General features: G+C 38.0%; 1 protein-coding gene across 1 annotated transcript in view; it reads right to left on the bottom strand.

Moving 5' to 3' along the window:
* The window catches only part of COBL (cordon-bleu WH2 repeat protein), a 153,894-nt gene that overhangs the window by 18,967 nt on the left and 112,882 nt on the right, over positions 1 to 22,045 (bottom strand). Inside the window, exon 10 of the mRNA XM_017814894.1 lies at positions 6,515 to 6,827. Coding sequence (XP_017670383.1) covers positions 6,515 to 6,827 — 313 coding nt within the window. The remainder of the gene's footprint in view (positions 1 to 6,514; positions 6,828 to 22,045) is intronic.

Below are 22,045 nucleotides of genomic sequence, written 5' to 3' on the forward strand. Positions count from 1 at the left end.
TTTAACAGAAAGGCTAATCTGTATTCTTGTTCTATAACAACTGTATCTGTTACTTAACCATAATATCCTTAATATCTTTGCTACATGAAGGTCTGCCAGCAAAAAAGTGCACAAGAGTATTCAAAATTAAAGAGTTTTCTGGAACAAGAGGAAAGGGAAAGCCAAAGATAAGGAAGGAAAACTATGTAAGAAGAAGAGGCTTACAAATCTGTCAGACATCTGGGTCTTAATAAATAATTTGTCATCCCTGAAGTTCTCCCTGTCACTTTAACCCTTTCTCTACCTTCCTAGTTCTTAAAACAGTTTTCAAAAAGGTAAAATGTACCTACCCAGTTAAAATAAGATCTATTCTATAGAGAAATAACAGAATAAAACTTTCTCCTGTTTCTCAGAGATAGTTACAAGTGACATGCAATTGTACAGAATGCGTTTGTGCACAGAGGTATATATAATACATAAATACAGTGCTATTTTTTCATTGCAGTTTTTCTCTTTCCTTCCTGCCTGCCTTCTGCTACTCACAGTTTTTATTTCCTCTGACCAGCTTGGCTGCTGAATTCTCTCCAGCTACTGACTTCTCCTTCTCTCCTGTCTTTCCCAAGTAGAATACAAAACCCTGTAACATTTGAATTTGAATGCATTGAAAATTAAGCAGAACAAGTTCACCCACCCCTATAGTTTCAAGCTTTTGTTTTAAACTAACTCATCAAACCCCTAAGAGTTTAGTAGCAAACAGCAAGTACTTCTCAGGGTGGTAACTGAGAGGACTCATCTCCTCCCAGTAGCTTCAGCAATCCTGATCAGAGCCAAAGGTAACAAATTCTTCCAAGAGAAAGGGAGGAAATGGGATTATCTCTGTCCAGACTCACAACATGAACTGATCTCTGGAGGGTTACCCCGCCCCCACCCTATGTCCTCCACTAGCTGTACGTGAAAAAATATTCCTCTCTCATGGCTACTGAAACAGACACTCAAGGGAGGGGAAAATCCCTTTCAGACCTTTGGAAGGTATTTTATCTTCTTGTCCCACACAAGTCTGTATTTATTTAGGTTTATAACTACAAAGTTCCCTTTACATTTTAAAATACTTTTATTTTTAAACATTTTAGTATATTTAAAACCTTTTCAAAATTTAAAAGAAGGTCTTGTATTTTAAAGTGTTCATCCTGCTCTGAGAGAGGCCAGTGGAATCAGCCACTCCTAAGACCCTTTTAAAACCCCGATTTCAATTGTTTATAAATTTGAGAAACTACACATCTTTGCCAGTGACAGTCCAAATGACAATTTATATCATGCCCGTGATCATACTATTATTTTATTTCAGCCAAAATGTTCAAATGTCTTCCAAGAACTGTATGTGGAGGAAAAGGAGAGCTGCATTTGGATATACGAAATGCTGTTTAATACTCAGTCCTCTGAAAAATGTGGTCCTGGGTGGTGTAACTGTTCACCACTCTGCCTTGACCCCCTGCCCATCAGCTCTCCTTCTCTAAAACAGGATAATGCCACCTCTTCATATCATGTGACCATCGTGCAGAGAAATGAATTAAAGCCTACATGGCACGTGGATACTAGTGAGACAAGAAAGATAAAAAGAGCAAAAGGAAATTAAATAGTCCTGTTTACAGAACAGCATTTGAACTGAGTGAATGGTGGTATATTTGTTTTATTAACCGAGCTCTGAAACTTAGAAAGAAAATACAACAAAATTGAGTACTACTTTAACTTTAGGGACATTGTCATACTGTCCAAAAGGGGGAATTAAGGTTAAAGGGGGGAATCTAAGGTTATACAGAGAGCCTTAATATTAAAGTTACTTAATTCTGAGTGTGTGACCTAGCATCCCTAATAATATTATTTTAACATATTTTTTAATGTGTAATTATTTATAAAGCTCCAGACAGTAGGTGCGCATGAAGCTTTATAGGCATATAAAATTGTCTGATCCCTGCCCCTAGGAGCTTGCGTGATGACACCACACAAGGGATGGGAAAAGAGGGGGTATGGGAGGACAGGGTTGCAACACTGTGAGATCATGAGATGTACTTACTGCTACATAAGCAACATTTCAGCTTCTCTGTGGTTTTCTTGTTACTCATTTAACACTATATATTAAAATCTGGTGAACAGATACATAACACAGAGACATCAACCGTAAGAAGGGATATGAATAAAGAGAACTATGTAGTACAACGTTCAGAGTCAGCAGTTAATATTAAAACATTCACAGCCAAACGTTGCATATAGTCAACTATTTATACAGTTTAGCCCTTGGCACCTCCAGCTAAGGTCTGGGTTCTGCTCCACCAGGTACTGTACAAATGTATCATGAGATACGATAGCTATGTTATGGCTTTTACCATAAAAAAGCAGTCAGTGGCAAAAGGGGGTATCACGGACAGAGAGACCAAGTTGGTTTAACAGGTAGAGCTAAGGGTAGAGTGTTTTGACACTTGTTTTGATATTCTAATTGCTAATTAATATGTGTATTTAGATCACTATCGCTTGAAGAAGAATCCTAAAACCAAAGCGAATCAAACAAAAAATAGTGCACTTGCAAGTTGCTCCCATGTACTGGAAAACAAAACCATAGAGCAGCTTGGAAACCCTAGAATCCATGTACCTTCTTTTAGAAATTTCTTTTTCCCTGCTCTGGGAACTGAATGAGAACCAAGCTCTGCTGTGGCTATCATTTCTGTTTGTCCAAAGCCCGTGGTACATGTCATTTCTGATCTGGACATACTATTACCCTGCTATGTGCTGACAAACCTATCGCATGTCAAAGACTGTATCCTTAAATGCTCACAAGTTTCCTTGACTTCAGCAGACGGAGAACTTGATGTGATATTCTGATGCTATCAGGCATATCAGTCACACAGAGATCACCCGGGACACCCAGTAAACAATTCTAGAAACTTGAAGAAAAATCAATTTAAAACTAAACATACAATTAACTAAAGTAAGAAACATGGCAAAATATTCTTGATCTCCTGAAGCACAGGCTAAGCCTCTGGACCAAATGTAGGTAAGAACTGTGGACTTGATTCTGCTCTTCACTGCAGTTCTTCACATTTGCATGTGTAAAATACTACCTGGATCTTTTTATAGCCCTTTACACTCTAGATATAATTTGCTTCCACTTTAACGGTACTTCTCACAACCCACAGAGTACAAAATGATTTTAGTACACAGTATTATAAATTCTTAAGAATTTGTTATTTCACTGGGTGAAAAGCCCAAGTTTTAGTCAGTTTTACAATTTAAAATTACAAGCTAAATGTTTCCATTACTCTTATTAACCTTTTTTCCCCAAGCCTTGGCCAAATTACTCACTAAATAAAATTTCTGGCTTCAGTAGTTTTTAGCTTCAAGGAGGACTCAGATTCACTGCTACTTTACAGTAGCAACATGTTCTTCCAATTTTCTTTGTTGTTATCTTCCATTTAGAATTCAGTTAGATCTTGGTACATGGATCACTAGTGTACCAAGAAGAAGATGGAAAGGAATGAATAAGCTCTGCGCAAAATTTTCCATTAAGTTTTGTAGCTTATGAAATATATTTAAAGCTCTGTATAGCTTGGTATCAATTATTCACATTTTGACTTGTCTGTGGACTTAAGAGGCTGGTTTGGTCCTGAAAGCAGCCTGTTCATCAAAGAACTTTGTACAATTTCAGAGTTTCCAACACATTTTCTTAGCGGGGTGGCAGCTGTTCTGACAGTGGAAGTGGAAACTGATGTTCTCCAGATTTGGATGTACTCAAAATTGTACTGAGAATTGATTTATATCCGATTAAAAAAAGAATTGCATGCAAATAGGTTAAAAAATTATTTTTTCCTTCCTTCTATGCTTAGGAAGTGGCTTTTGAAAACTTAGTAACTTGACCTCAGAAGGATTTAGAGAAGCACAATTTTCAAAGCTGTTTTGTTTACAAAGATAGGTTAGGAGTGGAATTAGAGTTACATTCAAATATTACTGGCACATTTTAAAAGTTATTACTATCAGCATCACTGTTATGTCAATCTAAGAGGCTGATGACATAAGATTAAAATACATCACAAACGTTAAGTTTTTGCCATACGCTAAAGCTGATCTGAAGAAATTTTGCCTTCCCAGAGCCTAAAAAATAAATAGTATTTATGAAAAACAACTGCATTCTCCAAACTACAACGACTGCATCCTATTTTAGTCCCAAATAATTCCTTTAAAATTATGGATATATTAGATAAATACACAATATTTAGCACAATAAAATCACAGAAAAAAGTAAGTTGGAAGCCTAGTCCAACCTCCTGCTCCAAGCAGGTCTAATTTCAAAACCAGACCAGGCTGCCCAAAGCTTTGCCTGCATGAGTTCTGAGAATCTCCAGAGACGAAGATTCCTCGACTTCTCTGGGCAACCTCTTCCACTGCTTAACAGTTCCCAGTTTAAGGAATTTCCTCCTTATATTCAATTTTTATTTCTTTTAGGGCAGCTGGTGACAGTTGCTTTCTGTCCTTTCACAGTGTATTCCTGAGAATATCCTATGAGAAGCCTCGTAGTTTTCCTTTGGTTTAGGAAAAGACTGCAATCAGATCCCTCCTAACCCACACTGCTATCCCAAAGTGAACTACCTAGTTGATTCCCTTGCCCCAAATACCCCACGTGCTCCAGGGCCCCAGCCCTCTCAGTGGCTCTCCTCTGGACCCTCTCCAGGTTGGCAATCTCTCTCTTGGACTGAGGGCCCAAGGCTGGACATGAAACTACAGCACTGGTCTCACAATAGCTGAGGGGGGGGAAGTTACCACCTCCCTGACTTCGACAGGCAGTGCAGCATACTATCCTTCCAGCTTCCTCTCCTTTGGCTCAGCAAGAGCCCTAAGCAACAGTCCTGCTGGACAGCTAATGAAACGTCCTGCTGTCTCTTCTATGTGCACTCTTTCCAACTAGTAAAACTTTTGTGTGTTTGTGTGGCAAAGAAAAATCTAAATATACAGAATATATATCTTTGGCTGAAGGAAGAGAATACTGACTTTCAGGAGGGAGTGTGTCACAATGACCTATGCTCAATCTTTAATTGGTTAAAAAACCAGAAAAAGTTCCCCCCAAATTGTAGATTATTAATATTGTTATTACAGGGCTTTGCTTTGATGTCTTTGCTCAACAAAATGCTAACTTCTTCCTCCCCCACTGAATGTGCATGTGTGTTTTTCTAGCCAGTCTAGATCCTGCATTTTGAGGAAAGGTGGAATAGCCTATTTATCTCACAAGGATCAATCTAAGTGTGCTGAAATCAATGGGTTGCTTTTCTGGATCTTAATTGCATTTACAATACTAGCCTATCTAATCCTTCCAATAGAAACTGCTTCGCAGCCTAAGACACTGCAAAAGGACAAATCACAAGAAAAATGTGTTTTTGAGCAAGTATCTAAGTGAGGCTTGACCTTGTCCCCATTGATACTAATGGATAAAGAAAAACCTTAAGATCATTCCAATAGGTTAAATACTGACTTTGGTCTAATTCATCCCTAAGTTATCCCCCACTGCATAATCGAAGATGAAGTTCTCACTCAGAAATGTGTGGAAGGAAATAACTAGGTCATGATACATACCCTTATGAAGGGGCTACAGATTAGCAGCTAAATGGAGAGACCAGAAAGCACAGACTTTGTGTCAACTGAGAATTCAGAGGAATTTCTGGCCCCTGTTCCATGACTTTGCAGCATCACACAGAGCGGATCCCTGTCAGTATTACCAGGCCACCCTCCTTGCTGGAGGCACAGCTTCCTATTTAGCCAGTTTCTATTTGCAAAGTCCTATAAATTTTGGGTTCCCTTTGCAGCCCTGCCACCAACTATGTGAGTTTTGGCAAACTAACAGTGTCAGAGTCATTTGTGCTTGAAGGCAGTTCCTAGTTAAATTCCAGGTTCTTGTATTTTCTTGGAAAAACTGCAGAAAAATGTTTGTTTATGTGAAAATAAAAAACAAAAAAAAGGAAATATGCTGAAAAAAACCATCCCAAGGTATAACGCCAGTGCAGGTTAGCAGTACGTGAATATATATATATATATATATATATAGATGCATGCACACACTCCCAAACCAATCTCCAAAGTTCACTGCATACAATCATTTTCCACCTGGCTTGAATTTTCCATTATACGACCTCCATGTCATTTTTCTGGATCAACACATAGTAACATTTTAAACACTTCAGATGCTATCAGAAGTACAAAATAAACCAAACTGTAACAAAATTATTTCAGACTCCTTGAAGAAATCAACTCTGGAGGGCAGCGGGTCTTTTGCGAGAAATGAACTACAAGTTCAAACAAAAAAGTGACCTTTGCCTGTTGCTACAAGTATGTCACTGGAGGGGATTTGGCAGTGAGCGTTCCACTGGGAGGAGTCACTTGGCAATGGTACTGGTTTATGAAAGAGCAAAAGAAAGTATAAATTGGTTTTCTTAAATGATTCCCTACCAGGACGACATGCAAGATATTTTCACAGAGCTGGTGGCAAGTAAATATTTACCTCTGTGGAGCACTATCAGATCCCACGTTATCGCAGGAGGTGTTCTTCACAGGACATGTCTCTGAGCCACACATCGCATCTGCCTCAGCTGAGTCCATGTAACCATTGACCAGCTTGATGTCTCTCAGCTTCATACTGTCATTTTGTGAATCCAAAGACACAATGTCAGATGGGGAGCTCACAACACCCGAGTCCTCTGTGGTGTCCTCAGATGCAAAACAGCTGCTTTCTGATGCCGTTTCTTCCACCTCTGATAGCTCCAGAACTGTGTCATCCACTACATAAACATTATCATGTGCAGACAGCAGGCTCTCTAAATGAAATACAGCAAGGAAAGTTAGCTCAAAGTCATCAGTACATAAATCAGAGAGCTATTCTTTTGTAATTGGAAAAAAAACACATGAAATACATTAGAAATAGGAGGAGGGAGCTCAGTATATAAGATAAAGATGATTTGAAAAGTGACAAAAATTACGTCCTTCGCTTTTAGAAAGGCCATTTGCTCTGCCAGTTCTGTGGAATTTGGGTTTTATAACTTTCATAGCATATCAGTTTCCCTAATTCTATGAAGAAAAAACTTTCCAGGAACAGTTTCTTGGAGAATTGACCCAAGTTTAAATGATGTGGTTCAAGAAATCACTCTTGTTATTCCTTCTGTCAACATAATCTCATTGTTCCTCTTCCATTCTGCCAAACAGGTAATGACATTTCTAATAAGAAGTCTATATACAGGTAAAAAACAGGCAGTGTTTCCCAGTCAGGATACTGAATTGGTAAACTAGATCTACTGCTGGCCCACTGGGTGTCATTTATTTTACACCAACCTTCAATATTTATTTTGCTTTAAGTGGGAGAATAATAGTTGTCTATTTTTCAAAGCATAAAAAATCTACTAATAAATGTAGAGAAAAGTAGACAGTGCCATGCCTAAAGCAGAAACTTTTCCAGTGTTTAGTCACTTAAAAAGGAGATCAAGGGATATGCCCTTTGCATGTTCAATTCTATTAAAAGTTGCAAATTTTGAGAGATTAGACACAGTACAATTTCTCATACTCTGTTTTAGTTTGGTCCCTGTGAGTTACCCCCTTTTCTGTTTGTTTCTTTGTTTGCTTTTTGTAAAAAATACAATTTTTTAATTTTCCTTAAGAAAAGTACTCTAGACTCCATCATGCAATTATACTATTAAAGGAGAACTCCCAACAAGGTCAGTAATTTCAATGACTGAAATTATTGAGCGATGAAAGACAGGATCGAGCCCAAACATATGTCTCCTGGTCAAAAGGAATCAATAAAGACTAATCTAAATGTTTAATTTGGAATTATAAGTGTGGAATTATAAGCCATTCACTTCTACAACCTCAGTAAGCAAAAGAAAGATTAAAAGTGAGTTTATGGTCTGATCTTCCAGACACTTGTGGTGGATGTTAATTACATGAGAAGTCCCAAGTCTATAAGCATGACTAAGATTAAACATACACTTCACTGTATTTTATGGTCAGAATCTACAACTTTTTGAGGCTTACATGAAGCTACAGCTCAATAAAAATTATCAACAGAGAGAAATACTTCTGAATTATTTTGAATACACAAAAGTATTTTCTTTAAGTCAGAGAACAGAAAACAATTTTGTTAAAGAATGTCACAGAAATAATTTTACAAGGGTGTAGCTTAGCAGTGAAACTTGGAGTGGAACTAGAATAAAAATCAAGCCAACATTCTCCTTGACTGAGGTTACAAGATGCCATTAAGTACTGAAATTGATTTCTGACAGCAGAAGCAATAAAATTCATAAGGTTGCAAATCATGATTAAAGTTTTAAGTGCTGTCAGGCATCGGTATTAATGATGGAAGATGATCCAAAGACACTATTGCAACTTTGGAGGAAATGTTATTTGATTTCTTTGACCTTATTTTCTGTAACATTAGTTCTAGATTCTAGATTTAATCCAAGAGATCGTTCCATTTTAAAATGGCAATTACAGGAACTAAGTATATGTCACTGAATGGATTTGAGGCTCATGACAGAACTACAGGTAGGAAAACACTAACATGAAGCATAAATATGAATAATTTGACATTGAACATCAAATAATAAGACCCAAAAAAACCAGACAGCGAGGAAACAAGTAATAGTATATGGCCTTCTTGGCTTTTAAACAAACAAAAAAACCCCAATAACAACCCACCACCAAAACATTAGTAAAAGCAACAATATGTTAAAACCAGGACAAAGTAGGATAGCAAAGAAATCAATTTAAAGAGTGGAAGTTGAAGAGTGGAAGCACACGGGAAGATTTTGAAGTAATGCACAATGCAGTATACTTTGATGCAAAGAGACCTCTATATAATATGGGCCAGATCTGTTGTCACCTGGATGCAATGAATGACCTCTGTCCTACAGCTGGCACAGCAATTTATAACAAAGTACCTACTCCCAGATCCTGACACCAGGATGGCAGCCTTTTCCTCCCTAGCTGTCTCTCCCATTTCCTCATCCTCTTCTTGCCTGCCTGCAACTATTTCCTGCATCTTTCAGCTCAGGGATTTAGATCCTTTTGGTCACATGGCCCTACTTGGTATTACTGTAGTAATAACACTCACGGCTCTCCCTGCTCGGTGGCAGGATCTCCACCCCCAGCTCCTTGTTCCCACATATTGACAAATAAATGAAAAATAATTCTCTTATTATCAGGGTCCACGTGCAAGTTAATCCCTGTTATGTCTAGATCTTGGCAGCTGAATCACCCAGTTCACAATAATAACATTCTCATTCAACGGCAGTTTTATCCTGAAGCATAGAACTACAAACAGATATCTTTCTACTGAAGTAAAACCAAAATGTCCCCCTTTCTTCAAGCCTATCAGTTTGTCTGATAGCACTTCCATTTTATCTTCACCGAGAAGATTCATGAATTTTTAACACAGTTAGCACATGGCACTGAACAGAGTTGTTGGCTACTTGTCTGAACATGAAAGCACACATATAAAGCATGACTATGATGGTTCTGTGTCATGTTAACAACCTTGTTTCAGCTAAGAGCAGCACTAAAACACCCCTGTTTTAAATTTGAGCTATTCTTTGATGGATTAAGTAAGAACTATTTTTCCTTCTACATGCTTGATTAAGTCTTCACTGGGGCAAACTGAAGATGGATGGGCATTACTGGGTAATGATACATGACATGAAAAAAGCCTACCTCAACTTTTCTGAGTAGTCTTGACTTTAGGAGTAAGGATATACTTTATAAAACTTTCTAATTCTACATGGAGAACAGGGTAGTATCCAGTAGTAGATGTGATTCTGCCTTGTTAATTTTGCATATTTTTTTCTCCGAGGGGATGCACCTGCAGAAAACCACCACACACTAAACGCAGTGTGATCACAATGATGGCAGCTACTGAGGTTATTTGCTGGTCGAATAAAGAAAAATCTCAACATTTGCTTCTCTTTTCTCTTTCATAACACTACGACACTTTCAGGTTCTGATCTTCACAACCTTGTGCAGACATATCCAGCTTCAGAAAGAGTATGCAGCAACTGCTTCAGGACTGAACACACAAGTAATAACTGCCACAGATAACGTATTATTGAAACACTTCTGTACCTCAGAAGACTGAGTTTTCAAATATATAAGTAACATGTGACCCCATTCAGTGGCATCAAGTGGGGCGTGATATTGAAAGGGGTGTAGAAGTTGGCCCACTCTCTCCAAGTCATTCTAAAATCCCCGTGGGACATCTCACCCACAAATGAAACTGGAGAGAGTCCGTCAATGCCCTGCATTGCTGCTTACCTATGTCCTGCTTCACGTTGCAGACACTGCTAAGTCCAAATGAGTGCTGTAGAAGGGATCTTCCCAGATTCGCAGCAGCAATGCTGTCGCTGCACAATTAGGTCAACCACACGTTACAAAGGCTTTCTTGCAGAGGGGGATGTCTGTTTGCAAGAATGTTGCCCGTGATCATCAAGAGGGAAAGAGAAGAGCTCATGAGTAAAGAATGTGAGCTTCTTGTTTAACACAAAAGAAATCTCGTTGCTTTAATCTCAGTAGTCTGTAAGTAATTAGGAAAACACTGAACTCTGAGTTTAGAGGAGTCATATCTGCACTCGTGCAGTTTGATATCGCATATATGTACACATTACTCATACAGAATGCCAATGATGGGGAGACAGATAAACCTCACCTTGTTTAAATGCAAATCAGCACTTTCAGAAATGAAGATTTAATTCAATAGTTAAAAAACTACCATGAGTAAAATACTCACTTTGATTACTACCGTTAAAATAACCATCATCGAATTTGAATGAGACTAGAATCAGACCTAAGTGTTCAAAAGATGCATATCCCACCTGGACTCACAAAATCAGTCAGCAAAGCCCAAGTCATCACTCCTTCTGAGACCAATGGGCACAGGGTGTAAGTTGTAACTGTTCAGAAAGTGCTGTGACCTTCTGGTTTTACAGCACTGCTGGTGGTTTATTGTCACATTCAATAATGACAGAAACAGTACATGCAACAGCGTTTCTGAAGATGTAACAGTTGATTCACCCCTACATGATGAGCAACCTGAACTTCACAAGGGTTTTAAGAGACATAGAGTTCCTCTAGCTCATCTGACTCTTGGTAAGAGGTTGGTAATTGTTTTACAATTTCTTTCATCATTTGTTCCACTGCCAAAAAACTTTCTTTTCATGGACTAAAAATTGCTTTACCACAGTTCAAATAGTCTATTATACTGAAGTTGTAAAAAAATATTACAAACTTCTTGATGTTAAAGAATATTAATTCTTATAATGATCCCCAAATTAGAACATAATTCTTTCAATGACAGTACTTAAAACTTCTAGCAAGAGAAAGGAACACTGCTCTAATTATTTGTATGGGCAGTAAAAAGTTAGACTATCACCAAAGACCAGTATTAAAAAATTGTGCACTTTTTTTGTACACTTGGAAGAAGGCTGATGGAAGAAATGGGAAAAGAAAACATTTGTGGTGCCAATTATTTACAGAGATAATGAAAACAACATAGATTAGCTTAAGAGTTTTCCTACAGGTACAATATGTTCTTGTTACATTTTACTCCTTTTGCTCATCAATCCAAAACTTTTACACAGAAATAAGTGTTAAAGACTATTCAGTGTGCAGTTAAAGCACGAGAAAGAATGGGTGGTCTCCCTATCATAATTAAAACTATTATAATTCAACATGCTTCTGAGCATATTTGAGCCTACGTGCATACATTATTTTTTTAAAAAAATAAAAGAAACAAAGAGAAAATAAATGCCCACTGTTATAGACTAATAATAGTATGAGAGGAGTGGGGGAATAGCTCGAGACCCGAGGCACTCCTTCTCTCCCAACTTCTGTAACTGCCTTGCAGAAACTGAAGCTGGGGCCAGGAAAGGCTAAGGAGAGATACTATGCTTTGCAGCTCCAGCTCTCCTCCGAAGTGAGCAGCTTAATGTTGGCTCAGCTCATTTAGGTCACAGAATCACAGAATAATTTCATTCGGAAAGAACCTCTGGAGGTCACCTAGTTCAATGTCCTCCTCAAAGCAAGGATAACTTCCAGCTTCAACAAAGTAGCTCAGGACCTTGAGCAGCTGAGCTTTGAAAATCTCCAAGCATGAAGACCCCTGGAAAAAATCATGAATCATTCTCTGGGCAATGTCTAATGCTTCTCCCACTTAAGAACATTTCTTTAATGTCAAACTAAAAAATTTCTAGCTGCAACTTGTCACTATTGCAGTCTTATCCGTTTGCCGTGAATCTCAGAGAAGAGTCTGGCTCACTCTTCCTTTTCAATGCAAGACAGCATTCAAATTCCCCTTGCTCTTCCCTTCTGCAGGCTGAATGTTGCCTAAGCACCTTCATGTATGTCTTTGACGCCTTCTGCCAGACTCTGGTGCCTCTGGTTTGTCAGTACCTTGTTTTAGAGAACTCAAAACTGGACTTACTTTTGGACAATGGACTCATATGTGGCTTCATGGCAGCCAAATAAAGGGGAGTAATCATTTTCTCTGATCTGCTGGCTGTGCTCTCGCTAGGACAACCCAGTCTGTGGTTAGTGCTTCATCACTGTAAGGGCACGTTGCTGACTCACACAGTCCTGCATGTGACTCCCAGTTCTCACACAATGAGACATTTTCAGTCTCCTTCCTAGTCTCATGCCCCATGCTTATGTTTTCCAATAGATTCTTTAATTGCAGTTATTCTCACTGCACAAACCCTGCAAACAGAAGTAAATCCATTCCTTTACACGCTAGCCAACAAAAAAAATTAAAAGACTCACAAAGGATGTCTCACCAGACATACCATCAGAAAGTTACAAATGGAGTGTTATTAGATACACACTGTGAATTTTCAGCATTTCCATAGTTAATCCCAACCTAATGACAGTTAACTTAGCTACCTAGATCTACCCTCCTCTGGTTGAAAAATAAATGCAATGTGGACTCATTTAACCAGCCTTATGAATTTGGGTAGTTAAGCACTTCCCTTGAGGTTAAACTTGTCTGTTGTTAGTTGATATCACAACAGAAAAGTATTGTAACTTTTACAAAAGCTTTTTTGGCAATGGTGTTTCCTACACCAAAGGCAATATAAGATAGGATCAAGCCAGGGAATGAGAACTGAAGAGTATTCCAGTCCCTCTATTGTTTTTTCCATATAAAAGTAACTGTGAATGTCTGTGCACTAATGTTTGATTTTCCTTTCAAATGTATACTGAAAATGATTGTGAAGTCTCTCTCTCAAAACAACACTACCTAAAATGTCTGCTGGCTCTTGAAAGACTGGGAGGAAACTATCACTGCAAGTAAATGTCTGCTACACTCTCCCATTTCAGACCTTTATTTTTACCACCTGCCAAACAAGAAAGGAAAAATTTCTGAACTAACACAGCACAGATTTTCAGACCAAGAAGAATTAACATATTGAACTTTATTATTCCTATTTCTTTCCCACAATCCTTTCTTCAGTGATTGAAAAAGCCTCTCTGACCTCTGCAAAGCCCATTTGACCTAGAATGCTGTTGCTATTGCTAAACTGCTTTTCATCCTCTCCTTTCTGGCACTCTCATGAACCTACTAGTTCCTTGCTTTTATAAAAGACTTGTTTGGACTCTCTGACAAGTCTACATCATAGTCAGTAACTAGCCTTCCTTATTCAGAGGGATCAGATGTCATAAAAGTGACATGAAGAGCAAAATGTTCTTTGACAGAAAAAGGATCATTTGTCAAAGTAGATCTTCCCTTGATTAACATGAGCACGTTACCATTTGGCTTAGGAAAGGACAGATTTTAGAAAATGAATCAGTAGTGTGAATTGTTCATTTCCTTTTATTCACAATGAAGTATGATGGGGAGACTTTCACAACAGTTCCTGGTGTTCCCTATCTGAGTTTAACAGAAAACTAGAATGATTCAGAAGGTGCTTTCGGGGCTCTAGATGGTCCTTTATTTAGGGTGAGGAGATTGTGCATAATCCATGCAGTTCAAAAAACTATGAACAAGCAGCTTAAAGGAGGAGGATAATATGAAAATATATTTACGAGAATATTATAGATAACTTCAGAGTTGCATTTCATAAATCACCATGTGTAACACTGGTAACTTGCCATGTTAAATAATGGGGCTCTTTGGGGACCACAGAGGAAAAGGAAAATCTACATCTAAAACCAGAGATTGCGCAATGTAATGAGCCTGGTGAAGAAATAATCCACTCTCCACATTTTTCTGGGAATTATTAGTCTTAAGTGATAGATTTGGGCAATTCGCATCCTTTACAGAGGTGTTCGGTTTCCATTCATGCACACTGCAGAATCTAAACAAATGGACTGTGAAGGTGATTTTCATGAGCTACCTTAGAGAACACACTCTATAAAACTGCATGAAAAGCATATCCAGTGTAATGATTAAACCCAGAAATGATTAGTGTATCTATGCAATAAAACAATGTTTTATTAGGTGATTTTTAAGACCACAGAAGCTTTTATTTTTAAACTTCACCATCTTTTTCCTCCAGTGCACTCTGTATCAATTCTCATCCTTACTTTGTCTGTTAACAATTCCATAAAATCTCTACTACAGTTTTGTATTTATAGCATAATCCAGAGGAGAAAAACATAAAACACTTTTGCATTGTAATTATATTTTCCTTGCCCAGCAACTAGCTGCCAGCAAACTCAGCAAAGAGACACAAAAACCCAACCCTAAACCAAACACACATACACACATGTACACACACAATTGTGGGATTTAAGAGCTCTTTTTCATAGTACAGACACACCATTCCACTCACAGTTTTGTATTTATTTCTAATTAAAAGTGATTTAAAAGTTAGGGAGGGTGGAAGAGAATCAGGTCAATCAATAATAATCTATTGATTACTGAAACCATTAGGTATTAAACAGTTAAAAATAAAAAACATTGAGCAGTTGCTTTCTATTTATGGGGACAAAGTATACCTGCCTTAGGCACAGAAGCACTTCTACTGAGAATTGCTGCACAAACGAGAAAAAATCTTCCTATCAAATGCAGACTTAACTAGGCAGTCATGGCAACAAATAATGGTTTTGCTCCATATCAAAAGGTAAGAGGGAACTCCAGGCTGGAGTGATGCTTAACAAAATGGGATTTTATCACTCTTAAAAATTTTTTTCCAATCCACCCTCAGAGTACCTCAATCCATTCAGATATGTGATGTCACCCTTCAGTTCCCCCATCAGTGCATCCATCATTTCCCCTTACATCTCTTTCTACTTTTCAATAGGATAGTACTTATAACACAATCCGAAGTCAGACAGTGCCCTGAGAAAATGTTTTCATGCACAAACCACCTCTCTAACTTACAATTAGAATGGCACAAAACAACTTCATTTAATTGGCCAAAACATACTTCAGCCAAACCACCAATAATGTAAAGGCCTACACAGAAGATTTTTAACAGCTAGCCCCAAATTTAGATATGAAAACATTTTCATACACCTCCATACTATAAAGACACAAAGCTCTATTCTGACCATTTTTTATGTACATTACCTGACTCCTCTTGGGCCTCCTGATCAATGGAATATCTGCTTCTCTCTCCAAGAGGCTTTTCAATAAACTTGGGCTGGTGGTTTACTTTGGCAATTATATTTCCAGAAATATTTTAACCTAGAAGAGTATGTTTCTGTTCCGAGTTTAGTTATTACACGTTTTACTGCACATTCACACTCGATTACTCTGCTATCGTATTTCTCATAGCTGTAAGACATCCAATGATGTCAATAAACTATATACCTGGTGAGAAACTACTTGGAGTATCTGAACACCTCTTGTCGCTAAGACAGTTTGGCTACTGAAACTGCCCAGTAAAGAAAAAATTATTCTTGCACAGAACAAAACTGACGACTGGAGTATCTCCCCGTAGATCTTGTGCAATATCATCCAAAAGGGCACTGTACCATTTTCAAAGGATATTTCCTAGGCACTTTGAAGACCAGACTCCTGAGCTAGGATGTGGGCAAACCAAGAACAGTGAGGCCAGGAGAGTGCATGCCAATTGCACTCACCACCTGAAACACTGCCAGGCTCCATGGGTCTGTGCTAGCAGGAAATAGCTGCAGACATGATGTAGAAGCCCATAAAGGCAACTGGTTGTATGGAAAGATAGCAAGAGAGATTTCTTTAATGACACAGACAACCAAGCATCCACAGCACGGAGCAAGAATCAAATGCAGGGTGTCATGAGTCCAGAGGAGGGCCATGAAGATGACTAGAGTACTGGAGCACCTCTTCTGTGAAGACAGGCTGAAAGAGCTGGGTTTGTTCAGCCTGGAAAAAAGAAGGCTCTGGGGAGGCCTCATAGCACCTTCCAGTTCCTTAAAAGGAGGCCTTTTAAGGCCTCCAACAGAGCTGGAGAGGGACTTTTTACAAGGGCATGTAGTGATAGGACAAGGGAATATGGCTTTAAACTGGAAGAGGGTAGGTTTAGACTAGACATTAGGAAGAAATTCTTTATTGTGACAGGTTGCTCTCAGAAGTTGTGGATGCCCCAGCCCTGAAAGCATTCAAAGCCAGGGGCTTTGAGCAACCTAGTCTAATGGAATGTATCCCTGCCCATGGCAAGGTGGTTAGTGTGTAGATGATCTTTAGGGTCCCTTCCAATCCAAACCATTTTATGATTCTTTGATTCTACGAACTCCACCTCACACTTTAGCCGTGAAGTTATTTTTTTCAGAAGTGCACACTGAAGCTATCCCTGGGAGCCTAGTAAGAAGGGAAATATTGGACAGGTAGAGAAAAAAAATGCTCACAGAAGAGCACTGCTGCCATGCCACCTCCTCTTTGATGGGAGATGGACTACATCAGATTATTTCAGACAGAAGCAGAGATAGGAAAGCTTAAGTCAGAGCTGAATTTGGCCTGCTCTTCCACAGTCCTCTTGTGAAGTCAATTATCTCATCAATCATGCTTTGCCCTGGGGCTCTCTTTCCCTATTAACTTCAAGAAATGCAAACATGCAAGAGTGGTAACTGGATGTTAAGCTTTGTACTGATTTGCAGATAATAAAATGTTAATGGCACTGCCATCTCTGGTGCTCTGGTGAACAATAGCCTGATGCAAGAAATGGGTCATCATCTGAACACCCACTTGGAATAAATTCTCCCCTATCATATTATGTACTGTTAGTATCAGATCCTGCTTCCACTGCAGCAGTTAGTTAGTTTTGCCACTGACTTCAGCATGAGCAGGATCAGACCGTTCACTGATTAAAATGCAAAGCTGCAGATATCTCCTGCATGGGATGAATCCCCACAGGGAAAATTTGTCTGCATTTTTATTCATGTGAAGCATTTTAAGGCTTTCATTTACACAGTTCATTCAATAATAATGTGCATGCTGTATAATGGGGTACCTGATTAAGCATGCTTAAGTGCTTTGCTGGAGCAGGGCCATTTCTAGAATTTGAAGGTTCACTATGATCATACCCTCAAAACAGACAAGCTAGTTTGGGGAATTTTTCACCTGAGTTAATGGGCTTAAATAGGATCAGCATAAAAGGTCATTTTTCCTATGGGAAATTTGGAAATGTCTTTGAGTTTCTTTCTTTTTAGCCTCAGCTCCTACAGAAATTAGGCTGAGAAGGTCATCCTGTTGTAGGTTTTAAGTTTGTCTATGAAACCCTCCAGTAACTTTTAAACTGGCTACCAGCTTCTCCTGAAATAGTCAGGAAGGATAACAGTCTAAAGTTCAGTTCCAAAAGTTTAATAAGGAGGTAGAAGGACAGAGCAAGGAGACTTTCTTCATATATGTGCTGACATAAAACTCATTCTCTATTATGTACCAAGGATACCTGGGGGAAGGATGCTATGAACAATAGGAAAGCTTCAACCCAGAGCATAGTGGGGTTTAGATACCAGGGAACTTAACCATTAATGCAGAAGTTCAAAAGAAATGCTTAAGGAATTACTTGATGAGGTCTGGGGGAAGGGAGGAAGAAACTAAAGAAGAAAAATAAAATTAAAAAAATAATAAAAAAAGAAAAATTCTCAAATCCTAACATCTATTTTTGTTTTGAAAAGCAAGAATTTCAAGCTTCTGTGATTTTCATCTCCACCTATGTTTTCCTTTTTTCATCCTCTCTCTTTTGCATTTTTATCCCGAACTAAAAAACAAACGAAAAAAAAAAAAAAGGAACCTCCTCTTTTAAAATCCAAAGAACCAGTTAATTTTTTTTCCTAAAACCACTACTCAAGGATTGTGTTCGGAAAATTTTTTAGCAGGTGTGACTGGCCACTGTTTCACTTTGTACAGTACAGTTTGTTCAGTAATGTTCAAACATTACCTTAATTCTCCCGATTGCTCATAATTTCAGCATGGGATTATTAAACTCTCCACTCACCTTAAGAGAGACCCTATCAAACCAGCACAGAATCATGCCGGTAGTTTGTTATTACTCTTCCCATTACAGCACGTTAAGTTTAAAGACTTCTGTCTCAATTTCAGTCTGCTAATTTTCTCACAGGCACTAATTTAACTCTGTGGAAAAAAATGCAAGGAGTTTCCCTGTGCAAGGATCTTTTCTGCAAAAGAATGCAATCGATACATTGCCAAAGCCTTGTATTATGAACAGTGGCATGTATTTAATGTACTCTGAAAGTGAAGGAAAGCCTTTTTAGTACAATCTGTGTCCTTTGTAAGAGCAGACTGAAGACAAATGATTTTATTTCAGGAACATCTGAATCCCATTGATTAGCGTGATGAATACAGAACAGGAAAGCTGCCAGGTACAGAGGAAGCTGGGCATGTCCACGAGGAAGTGGAGCAAACAAGCAAATTACAGCATATGCATGCTGCTTTTTTTTTTTTTTTTAACCAAATGTTTTCATTTGGAATACTTGGACACTTAAAACTCTAAGTTTCTTTAACTGACTGGTCAGTTAATCAGCATGTTGTTCTCATCTTCTGAAGGAAAGCAGCGAAGGTTTCAGAAGTAAAAAAATACACTTTTAACCTATAAATAATCAACAAAATGTTCATATACATTGTTTTTAATTCAAATAAGATCTATGCTGGGGGGGAAAAAAAGGGAGTTTCTTTTTTTTTTTGGAAAAAGTGGTTTACCTGGTAAAAAATTTTGTGTCACTCCTGAGCATTGATTTAACAATTTGAGACTGATAGTACTCAAAAAGGGTTTCAGAACAAAACCAAACCACCAAGGCATTCATGCAGTAGACCCCAAAGTATCATCTACTTCCAGGAAATTATACAGGATAACCCTTCTACAGTCCTTAGCAGTCCACTGCAAGGCTTTCTGGAGAACAAATCATGAAAGAGTTTGTTTACCTCCCAAAATGCTCTATCTCTTACAGATAAGTCAAGTAAAGAAAGCTCTTAATTTAAACTTAAAGCTAGTAATTATTTTTTCTTACAGTCTTTATAATTCTTAAATAATTCTTCATAATTCTTATAATTTAAGAAGTATATTCATTTAAATCTTGACTGTTTCTCCTATAGACACATCTTAAAAACAGAGCTGTTTCGTGTTTCCACTTAGTTAAGAAAAAAACATTTTCATGCTTTTACAAACTGTAAAAATGTTTTCCCTTTTGGTTTTTAACTTCTTGTCAAGCGACAAATTTGAGGAAAAAAACCCAAACATGGAAGAAAAGAAGAAAAATGCTAACCCCCACATTTTAAAAATCAGAAATCAATAATAATTTTTATCAGATGCTTGAAGTGGAAAAATTGTTTTGTTTGTTTGCTCTAACAGGTAAGTAGATACTCCTGTTCCAGTCTTTCACTATTTATGGGAAGTTACCATATATTTAACAACTTTATTTTCAGCTTTTAATCACAACAGTCTGAAAAGAAAAAATACTATTTTTCTGTCATAGTCCTCCTTTCTCCTCTTATTTCTTCCACCGTCTTTTATTTTAGGTCTTTGTCCTCCATTACACCCCACCTTTGCTTATGGTAGTAGGTTAGAAAGTAATTATTTTATCCATGCCAGGAACCAATTATGGAATCCACAAAAGGAGCTGACAAAAGAGACGCTGTCTCTGCTCTCAGCCTTTTGCTCCCTCAGGCCCTAGAACCCAGAAGTGAATGCGCATGGCCAGAATTCTCAATTTCTAAGAAGAAAGCAGGAAGGCATTTTAGTCAGTGTTTACTGACTTAGAAGTGGTAATAGGAAAAGCTGAGTATGAGCATCTCTAAGGATGGAAAAGCACTTTGGTATGAGAATTATCACCTACCTGGAACAGAGAATACAAAAATTTTCAACAGTTTGCTTTCTGTAGCAACCTGTGCATTGCCTGCATTTGAATCAGTAGGATCTTGCACTCCAAATTTCAATGCCATGTCAAATATCAACCTTCAGTTTGATGTGGTCCATACCTAATGTGTAAACTTAGCGTAACTTCAAATTCGTACTCAGGATGAAACTTCTCACACTCGCATCACGTGCACGTATTTGGTTGAACATTGATGTTTAGTCCTGCTTGTTACTGATAAAGTGTAAGTCGCTCTATTTGTGTGGGTGTGATGATTTCCTCACATTCCACCATTCAAGGACAGTGGAGTATGTTTAAGATGCCGCTCAATTATTAAAGGTACCGCTCCCACAGTTAAACTGCTCTTATTTTGACTAAGGAAGAGGAGAACAGGGAATCTGGTTTCACTCGGAAGAAACATTTGCAGTTTATCCACAGATTACTTGCAGATTGCAGAGCTGGTCTGCAAGGGAATTAGAAGAGAAATGTCTTGACATTGAGTCAGGATAAGAAATGAAGCTAAGGTTTATTCCATGCTCCATGAAATAGTTAAATAACCAGTTAAAAACCTAAATATCAGGAAATGATATTTGATTCACTGGGGTCCAGTCCCATACTTAGGTAACCAGAAAATATTTTCTTTGAATATTCAAAGTAATTTTGCTCCCTTACAGTCAGACTGACTTTTGGCTCAAAGTCTCCAAAATCACGAGTTTTATTTTCAATATAGGCAGGCAGCAGAGTGAACATGTAAAGGAATGCAAAATACACCCCCTTTCAAACCAGTGTTAGCTGTACCCAGGACTCAGTCTCCCTCTTTAGAACTTAATCAAGGCATGAGAAAATGAAGGAGATCTGGTGACCCAAATTTACAATATTCTTATTAGAACTGAAGAGGAAAAAAAAGAAAAATCTTTCACCATCAAGGTACGTTGAAGGAATATAAAGGACCCAGTAGCTGATACCTGTTCAGTATGTTATCAGCTTCATTCTTTCTACTGGGCTTGATATTTTCAACAGCCATTTACCACTTGAAGTCAGAGCATTACAGAATAATTTACAATAAACAAGGAATAAAGGAGCCGATTCTTGAAGAGAAATACACAAGATCACCTTCCCCTTTCTCCATCTCAGCAAAAATCAGCATTTATTATGGGTAAGCTCTTCTGGATAAACAAAGAATTAATTATGCCACTTTGTCAACGTCCTATGAATTTTAGCAGTGGACTTCTCTAGCCATACAGGTGCTATAACAGAAGCTTATGAGTAAGAAGTATGAATAACACATGAATAACAGTGACAGCAATTTTGTTTCACTGGTCTTGAGGGGAGTCCATAGTTTTGCAATGACATCAGAGAACAACACTGCTGTAATTTTCGAGGGATGGAATAAGTTACATTTTGTCTTCTAAAATAACATGTATTTTAGTATGGAAAATTAAATGGTGCCTACTGCATGTACTAAATATATATTGAGAGTCATGGTAGTGACTGGAAGCCAAGCTCAGAAGACAGAACTGATGTCATACATCCTCACATGGCCCAAATCTCAAACAGAAGCACTTTTATACTGGGACAGAACAATAAAGAGGGCTTAAAGTGGCTGTAAACATAAATCATGAGGGTATGAGAATCATGACCACAGAGTTTACTTTAAAAAAGCAGAATAGAGGGACAGATGATGGGTATATGATAGATTGGATGGCCATATGTTTAATAAACAAATGCATCATGGGTCTTTGCAATTCATCATACAATTTGAACTGGA

Source organism: Lepidothrix coronata, unplaced genomic scaffold (genome assembly GCF_001604755.1).
Source record: "Lepidothrix coronata isolate B3197 unplaced genomic scaffold, Lepidothrix_coronata-1.0 Scaffold47, whole genome shotgun sequence".
Classification (NCBI taxonomy): Eukaryota; Metazoa; Chordata; class Aves; order Passeriformes; family Pipridae; genus Lepidothrix; species Lepidothrix coronata.